Source organism: Carcharodon carcharias, chromosome 30 (genome assembly GCF_017639515.1).
Source record: "Carcharodon carcharias isolate sCarCar2 chromosome 30, sCarCar2.pri, whole genome shotgun sequence".
Classification (NCBI taxonomy): Eukaryota; Metazoa; Chordata; class Chondrichthyes; order Lamniformes; family Lamnidae; genus Carcharodon; species Carcharodon carcharias.
The window spans coordinates 31,633,471-31,642,947 of NC_054496.1; the positions used below are offsets into that span (position 1 = coordinate 31,633,471).

The 9,477-nt window shown below is 42.1% G+C and overlaps 1 protein-coding gene across 1 annotated transcript; it reads right to left on the bottom strand.

Annotated features, from left to right (window-relative positions):
• Window positions 1-5,663: 5,663 nt before the first annotated feature.
• On the bottom strand, window positions 5,664-7,233 carry LOC121271233 (zona pellucida sperm-binding protein 3-like). Its single transcript, XM_041177060.1, has 7 exons — window positions 7,118-7,233; window positions 6,926-7,029; window positions 6,657-6,834; window positions 6,444-6,570; window positions 6,275-6,363; window positions 6,068-6,189; window positions 5,664-5,785 (listed from the first exon to the last, which is right to left on the bottom strand). The coding sequence occupies exons 1-7, from the start codon at window positions 7,231-7,233 to the stop codon at window positions 5,664-5,666; spliced, it is 858 nt and encodes a 285-aa protein (XP_041032994.1).
• Window positions 7,234-9,477: the final 2,244 nt, after the last annotated feature.

Sequence of the window (9,477 nt, forward strand, 5' to 3'; positions counted from 1 at the left end):
AACCTTTGGTACAGCTTGTACAAATCTAATCATCTCCCCTCTGGACTTTAGGTTAAAGGCTTTTTCATCATCAGAACTCTCCTCAGAACCTCAGATCTCTTTTTGAACCTCAAACCATTTAAGAAATTATTCCCTTTCTCTTCCCTTCTCTCTTTCCCTTGCCTCTCTTTCTTTATCCTTCTCTCTTGCCTGAAATCCCAGGTCCAGCTTCCTTTCTTTCTCCAGCCGTTCTGCTTTTTCCCTTTGAAATGCCCTTTTCTTTCCTTTGCTTCTAATTCAAGATATTTTCAGTCCTTTCATTGTTCAAGTTCCAACATCTACATTTGTAAATCAAGTCTTATTACCTCCAGCTGTGACTCACTGCTGTCAGGTATCACTTCCAACTGTAGATGCTGTGCTGTACCTTTAATTATATCTGCTTTCTTCACCCCTACAGGCAACACTAATTTTAATTTAACTGCCAAATCTGTTAACTTATCCTTGGATACTATTTGTAACACAATCAGAGTTATATCTTCTACTCCCAGACAAGTCTTTGCAATTTCCAAAGGCATCTTACAGCCTCACCACTAACAAAAAGCTTCACCAACTCCTGAATACAAAGTGCTTCTCGTACTCCTATCCTCAAGATTCACCAATTCTGAACTAAGCAAAAAATTACAAATATTATCCTACCAAGAGCCCCCAATTATTATGACTCAGCAGTTGGTAAAGGCTGAGTTGTTTAAATCCCAGAGGGAAATTTGAACAACTTTCATAACCTGTATTTTCAACTGGTATAATTGATTTGCAGGTCTGAATTCGGAATTAAACCACTGTGCCTCAAAATGTTTTTATATCAAACTAAATTAAACATTTATTAACTTAACAATGAATTGACCACTTACACATCTACAAATTAATACCACCGTAACTTTTAAACAAATCTGCAAATTATTCACTTCCAGGTAAATCTCCACCAAGCCAACAATAACCATAGACTTTAAACAAACACCAGGAAAAGCATATTTGGCCTTACAAATTCAAAATGAGGTTCCTTACAATTTGGTTCCTTTGCAGACACAGTTTTAAGGCTTACAGGCTGGTCAGATCATGAATGCCTCTGCCTTACACACACAAACACTTTTCTGTTTAAACAAGTGTTTTCTTTGAATGTAATTTTTCCATTGTATCACCAGGCTGTTAATGTTACATCTCCTAACAATAATATCCTTTCATTCCACCAATTTTATTAATAAGCTGAAAAAAGTAAACACATTGCTTGGCATCTTCTAGCTAGGTGCAAGATTTTAGTCCTGCCCTTTAATCCTTTAATCAACAAATGCAAATTTACACTTTACCTTCTCCTTATATTCATCTAATTAACATCTCAGAATGACTGTACATCAAAGCTCCTAGACTGGCTGACATTAATCTAATTAATTTTCACACAGTCAAACACACAGTCACAAGACCCCCTACAATTCCATTTTAAAAGTGATTTCCAATAACATTATAGACATTAATATCTCATCATCACATAAACCAGCTTAATATCCAATCCCAAGGATTGATGATTTGTACGCTAAAGTAGCTAGAGAAAAATCCTAAACCAAACTGGACATGAGCCATGCATCCCAACAGCTAGAGTTAGCCAGCACGAAAACATTAACATGCACAAGGGCTGCAACAATATACACACCCATCCTTTGTCATATAATCTGTATGTGCAATCTTCCAAAGGATCATGGAAAGTCTACTGCAAGTACTTCCCCGTGTAGTGGTATACCTGGACGATGTCCTAATCACAGGGTCAACGGAAGCCGAAAAGTTGGTCAACCTAGAAAAGATTTCAACTTGATTTTTGGAAGCTAGTATACAGCTGAAAGAAGAGAAAAATGCCTTCCAAGTGACAAAATTTGCTTACTTGTGTCACCGAGTGGATGCCAAAGGAGTAGAGGAGAAAGTCAGGGAAATTGAATGGCACCTTCTCCAATCAGTGTCGCTGAACTCAAGTCTTTTTTGGGAACGATAAATGATTATAGTCACTTCTTGCCAAACTTGTCAACAGTGTTTACACCTTTACATTTACTATTCAAAAAGAACCATGTTTGGTCATAGAATGCACAACGAGAAGCACCTTCATGAAAGTCAAGAAGCTATTACATACATCATGTTTACTAGTACATTATGACCCATCAAAAGAATTAATATTAACCTGTGGTGCTTGAAGCATCTCCTTACAGTGTGGGAGTGGTATGGTCACACAGGATGGATGATGGTTCCGAAAGGCCAATCGTCTATGTCTCCAGAACCCTCTCTGAAGCCATTAAGGGCAATTTACAACTTGAAAAGGAAGGTTTATCAGTAATATTTGGAGTGAGGAAATAACACCAGTGTCTGCACGAACAACATTTCACCAGTGTGTTGAACTATACTGATGAGCGAGGATAAAGCCATTCCACCATGTTTTTATTGATCATCAATGCACATTCCAAGTGAATGGATGTGTATGAAATTAGATCACTGATATATTGCGCAGCTATTGAAAAGCCGTGCCAATGTTTCAGTATACGTGGCCTAGAGGACATCATTGTTTGGATAACGGTCCAGCATTTACTAGTACAGAATTTCAGAGATTCATGAATTTAAATGGAATGAAACATATTAAACAGCACAATATCATCCCTCATCAAGTGGGTTAGCTGAAAGATCAGTGCAAACTTTCACATCAGGAATGTAGAATTTTTATCCGAATGTACTTTAGAAATTCGAATGTAGTACGTTCTTCTCAATTATTGTATGAGTCCTCAGCAACTACGGGTTCAACACCATCTGAACTAGTGATGAAACGTCACCTTCATACAAGGTTAGTCTGGTGTTTCCAAACTTAAAGGGGAAGGTAGAGTAGAATCAGAGTAGACAGAAATTAAATCACTGTATTCATAGTAAAGTTTGAAGATTTCCTGTGGGAAATTCAGATTTCGTGTCGAATTTTGGAAATGGACCTAGTTGGGTTCCTGGTATAATTTTCTCTGAAACTTGTCATTCCAAGTGGAAATGAAAGACCAGATTGTTTGAAAACATGTGGATCATCTTAGGTTTCGAAAGTCATTCCAACAATCAGCTATTCCACAAGACATCTTGAACCTTTAATCCCTGAGGCGACAGATCCACTTGAATAGACATACCCGATGTCTCTGTTGAAGTCCCAAATTCTGAACTACTACTGTCGAAGGATGTCCCTGATACTGCAGTTCCTGATCAGGTCAATCCAGTGGGAGAATCGAAATGATGGAGCTACGCTACTCTAAATGTATTAGAAAGATTTAATCTTTAACCAAATGACCTAAGCATATATGAACATGTGGTGGATTAATATATGCTTTTTAAATAGGAAATGTAAAGAAAACTAAAGGGGGAGGAAATGTCGTGATTGTAGATATAACCTTTCCTACGGCCTTTAGTAGTCACATGATTGTACAGACAAATGTGTCCTAAATGTGGGTAATCCTGGGGATGAAGCTTTCTCGTTGTGGTTCTGGTTCAAGCACATAATTTCTAAAAGAGCTGATTACATAAATTCCCTTCCAATGACACCATCCGTCTTACTGTTAGATACCTGAGGCTGAGCCAGACTTCAAGTAATCCAGAAGAGGAAATAATTCCCCCATCGCTACCCTACCAAATCCTTGGAACAGTTTAAACAGCTCAATCAGACCAGCCATCAATCTTCAAAATCAGGAAAGTTAAACATTGAGCAAAATGAAGTCTGGGGATGTAAACAATCAGTATTGAAATCTGAGAACAGAAATGTCATTTGATGTTTGGTTCCCAAAGTCCAGATTTGTGTGTACCCAAGGTTCTCTGAAGCATCACATCCCTCCCTTTGAGAGTCCAATATTCCAACAATCTTCATTACACTAGTTTATAATGATTGTTATAATTCTCTCAAATCTTTCTTCCTCCACCATTCAGACAAAAACATAATTTTCCCTTGCTTAGTTCCAGAGTGGTTGACCTTACTCGCCTGCACGGAATGACATTTGCCATTGTTTGGCCCACTCACTCAACATCATTTGTGTCCTTTTCCCTCTTGGATTGATGATTAACATCACCTGAAAACTTGTGCAAATAGACAGTTAGATATTGAAGTTATGAATGAAGTTCAGGTACCAGATCAGATCCCTGGGAAGCAACATTTGCCACATCCTGATGGTCTGATGATTCTCTCAATCACCATTTTCATTTCTCCTCCTTTCTGTCTGTGAAAGATTATTGAATACCCTCTGGAAGTCCATACACACTCATTCATCAACCCTAATAATTTGACAGTTTAGCCCCATACATACTTATTTAATTTCATAATTCAAGTCTTTTGGATGTGTAACTGTTAGTTTTCAGAATTCAATCCTACATTTTTAAAAACCTTCCCTCAGGATATGGGCACCATTGACCAGGCCAGCACTTGTCCTTGAGCTGAGTAACTTGCCAGGTTATTGCAGAATGCAGTTTCGTGTTAACCAGATTGCTGTGGGTCTGGAGTCACACACAGACCAGGTAAAGAGGGGAGATACCCTTTCCTCAAAGGGATTAGTGAACCAGATGGGTTTTTAATATTTCAAATTAATTGACCTTAAATTCCACTACATATAGCAAGAGCATTAGCTTGGTTCTCTAGATGACAGGTCCAGTGATATCAACACTAGGGAACGATCAAATGCCCAAAAATATAAAGAATCCCTTTGGGAGGAAAGGAGGATTTTCAAATCAGCATTAAATTGTAGGATTTCATCTGTTTGATTCATGTACAGAAAGATTGTATTAAGATGGGAAAGCTGGTGCACTTGAAAAATAATTACCTCCCAGTAATTAGCAGTTAATGTTTCTCTCAAACCATGTTACAAAACTATGCTAGTTCTCATGCCACCTTCTGTGCTTGATCTGCACATTCACTATTCCCCACAATTCACAAGCTATAGTGCATAGTTTGCTCAGTGAGAATGAGTAATCACTGCCCAAAATCAATTTTGAAGAGCTTTTAGCTCATGTGTCACAAAGATTCTAATGGGTCATCAAACTAATGGTTGCAGTTGTGAACTCATACCCACTGATCACAGCAAACCTCACATTCCGATACAGTGTGTCCCTCTCCAGGGGGTGAACAACCATGGAAGAGAATGAGGCAGCCTGAGTAAACACCCACACCAGCCAGGCTCAGGAGCAGGTACACAAGGAGGCCCCAGACCTGCTCACTGCCCCTAAACCACACCAGGTAGTTAAAGTTAAGGAGCCAGGGGTCTGATGTAAGCAGAAACATGAGCAGCATCCCAAAGGAGTGAAAGTTAGTGCTTCTCTCTGCCTTCAGTAAACCCATCATTCAGGAGATAAAAGCAAAATACTGCAGAAGATAGAAATGAGAAACAAAAAGAAAAACTCCTGGAAAAACTGAAGAGAATCATCTGGATTCAAAACATGAACCCTATTGCACTCCACAGATGCTGACAGATCTGCTGAGTTTGTTCAACAACTTTTGTTGTTTCATCATTCAGGAGGCCTAGTTCTGTGCTTGGATACACTGAACCCAGCCAATAGTTCCATGAAGACATTTAACGTGTTGAGGATGGAGACAAATCAACACCAAGACAGAAGATCAAGGAATCACTATTTTATTAATCATTTGGTCACTGGTTGACCCGGGTTTGCTTGTGTTTCCTGTACAGAAACAAGGCCAGCAATGAAGCAGAGATCAGAGAGACAGCTGTCACAGTCAGGGCCACGATCAGGACCACCTCAGACTCCACACCTACAAAGCAATGAGAAACCAATAGTTAGTGAAGGAAACACTGAGGGGACAATGGAAACCAGCAGTCAGCCAAATCACCACCTGGAGACCTCTCCTGCATTCTTCGCTCAGCCTCATTTAGGGACTCTGTTGCCAGCTTGGTCACATCAGTATCCAGAGTGAGCAGGGGTCCAAGTGAAGCCTCACCCTCCCACTTCAATGCAGCTTCACTCTGAACAAACAAACATTCCAGTTAGAGAGGGGAAAGGGGGATCTCCAACATCTAGAGGATCAATGTCCTACCAGCTTCAGGTACAAGATCTCTCCTTCCTCTGGGACCAAACCACAACTCCCTTGTGGCACCACAGTTACCCACATGGCAACAGGCACAAATGTCAATGCTTGATTCCTCCAATGGGGTCCAGCTAAACAAGAGAAACAGCCCATCAACCAGGTTGTGCATCACATCCCAACACAACACATCCCTTAGGGAGAGAGGGGGAAACTTACACATTGTGCACCTTCTGGAAAGTACAAGCTTTGGTCCTGGAATCCCTCTGATCCACTGGAGCAACTTTCAGATGACAGGTGATGAAAATCTGAGGGAAACATTCAACACAAGTCATGATTCTGTGACTCCCTCCCAATATGGAGACCCCAATGATCAGCTTCCTCTTACCAAGGAACGGTCATCTCCAAGGAAACGGAACGCATCCAGGTCAAACCGGAGCTTGTCCAGCTCCCGCTCGTCTCCTGGCAACACAAAGGTTGAAAAGGAGTCCTCAGCTTTGCTGTCCAGGAAGCAACTGAAGAAAGATTAAAAAGGGACAGGAAGTGAATCAAGTGAAGCCGTTGAGATGGGAGCAGCTGGAGAAAGCAGAGAGCTCCTTACCCATTGTGGTCAATGATGCTGTATCTCAGGGTGGAGTCCTTGTCTGGGCTCAATGTAGCTACACAGCGGTCAATGTAGAGCTTCAGGGGCATGTGGTTGGTCATTGAAACAGAGGCCTCAATGTGAATGAGCTCACCCTGGTAATAGACAGTCGAAGTGCGCTCTGTAAGCCAGTCACCTGAAGTACAAGCGGACAAGGGTTAGAGACGGTGGCTCTAACTCCCAGTGAGTGAGTACAGGAAATCATTCCCCATCCACCCATCACATACCATTCATTAGGCTCAGAGAGAATGACAGATGCCCTTCTCCAGACTTGGTGGAGCTGAATGGGATCCAGGTGGGCTTGATGTGGTCACTACTCACATTGCCCTTCCTGGAAAGGCAGAGAAGTCACTTTAGGACAACTTAAGAGACCACCAGCAGCTGTAGATCTTATTGACAAAGCGAGTAAAGATTCTCACCTAAAATAACGACACTCAATGGGAACGACAGCTCCATTTGTTCTCACAATGACAGATCCATGACACTCTGGGGTGTGGTTCAGGTGGGTGGTGTAGATGAGGAAATCTCCAATCATCTGAAAGAATCAGGTTAAGGAATGAACAACTGATCTGAAATGAGAATGTTCTGCACAGGGGTTAACAATGAAGTCATCCCATCTCCTGAAAACAATTCAGAGGGGGATTGACAGGGTCAGTGTGAAGAGGAGGCTTCCCCCACCAGACGTGAGTTTAGTATTGGGGTGGTCATTTCAGGTCAGGGAGTCAGTCACTTAGGATTAATGTGACAGGAAATTATTTCATTCCACAGGTTATGAGTATATTTGAGACAGATGGATTAGTTTCAGGGGATGAAGGGAATCTAAGAATATGTTAAGAGGACAGGAACATGGAGGTTGTGTAGAAGATCAGCCAGGATCTTAATGATTGGGGAACAGGCTTGAGGGTCCATGTGATCTCAACTGGTTACTTGTTGCTATGCAACCTCTGCCCTTTATCCAAGTAGAAAGAATTAGCAGAAGAGGAGGATTGGTCAATAAAGTAGTGACTCAACAAAAGGACTGCTTCAGTTAACAGTAAAAGGAGCCACAAGTGCACCGTAATATGGAGCATGGAAATAGAACAGTTTGAAGCCAGGGTCCCAATTATTCCAATGACAGGAAAAATGGGAAGTGTGGAGTTTCTCTTTAGTCCAATACATTCCAATTCTCATTTGATTTTCTTCCATTTAAAAGACAGCCCAATTGGAGTAAACTAGACTGAAACCTCCAGTTGGATTGTTCTGAATGAGGGGAATACAGCTGCAAGCACTCAAATCAATAGAAGGAAAAGCTTCGAAGAGCCGAAGAGAAGGTTCAAGACCAATGGGGCTGATGTCACAAGTTCAGAGACACTCAGAAACCAGTTAAAGCAAAGTACAATACAAAGTAGAAACCTAATTTGTAGTTTTATAAAGCAGGGGACCTATCTGCTCAATATCTTTGACATCTCATCCAGTGTTGGAATGAAGAGTGGAGAACAATCTACAGCCCACGCTAAGAGCAAGAGCTGAGGATTCCCATTACCTGCAACCTGCTGCCTCACTCATGGAGTCCATAGTCAAAGAGGACAGTGTGGTTCCGAGAGTAGATCCTGGTTGGCTGACAACCTACTGTCCCCAGGGTCAGGTCAGCAGCTTTGATCAGGTGCCTGGTTCCAAATAAATCCAACTGGACCCTGAGCAGCAGCTTGTCCTCTCCACACTGCACCATCACAGTCTGCAGTGGAGACACACTTCCACCCTCAGACACATGGAAATGGGAACCAAAGGGAGGCCCAGGAGGAGAGACTGTCTGAGGCACAGGGGTGGCTTTGACTCTGCTCCATGGAAACCTCTGGCCAAGAAACTGTTGCCAAGTATCAGAGCCACAAACAGCTCCAACTAACACCAGCACTGGGAACAAAGCCCTCACTACAAAATCTCCCACGATACCAAACAACTCAACCAACCCTTCAGTCTCCGAGCAGCACCTTTTATACACACAAGCTGCACTCACCTGACACCAATGATACCAGAAGCAGCAACATTGAACCAATTAACCAGCCCCAATCTCCACCAAGACAGAACTCATGGATTTCTTACCAGGAGGGCCAATTTTATTTGGACCAATAGGAATCACTCAGAGTTGCTCTGGTGTCACCTGACTGAACTCAGCTCCACAGGTTCTCATGTCGAACGCATCATTAATCCAATCATTCCGCGGCTACCTTCGCGGCCGGATGTCCCTGGAGAGGGAGCACTCGATGTCTGCTGGCACTCTCGAGGCCTTCCATGCTCGGTGGGCACCGCGGGGACTGGGGTATTTTGTTGACCCCTTTAATCACATTTTGATTTAAAGTTTGTAAGGTTCCTTTAAACTTTGTTCTTGGCTTTACAGCTGACCTGAATTAGGGGCTGTGCCTGATTTATCCCAATTTTGTTGATTTGGTTTAATTGGTTTAACCTGAAAGATTATTAATCCAATCATCTCACGTGGTTTTGTTCATGAGGATGAGTGGTGGGCACTGCCTACACTGACCCAGGGAGCCTGGCGTTCAGACTGATAAATGGTGCGATGGGAAATGGAGGCTTTCACACTGCTACAACAACAACAACAACAACTTGTAATTATCTCCCAATTTTAACTTAGAGAAACGGTGTACAGAGAGCTTTACTCTGTATCTAATCCCAAGCTTTATCTGTCCTGGGAGTGTTTGATGGGGGCAGTGAGGGGGAGATTTACTCTGTATCTAACACTGTGCTGTACCTGTCCTGGGAGTGTTTGATGGGGACAGTGTAGAGG

What these genes read in the sequence shown, in the direction of transcription:
- LOC121271233 (XM_041177060.1), bottom strand. Translation starts at nt 7,233, where the DNA reads ATGATTGGAGATTTCCTCATCTACACCACCCACCTGAACCACACCCCA. An exon ending in ATTGAGTGTCGTTATTTTAG is followed by an intron (nt 7,030 to 7,117) that starts GTGAGAATCTTT and finishes CTGCCTTTCCAG; the next exon opens with GAAGGGCAATGTGAGTAGTG. An exon ending in AGCATCATTGACCACAATGG is followed by an intron (nt 6,571 to 6,656) that starts GTAAGGAGCTCT and finishes ATCTTTCTTCAG; the next exon opens with TTGCTTCCTGGACAGCAAAG.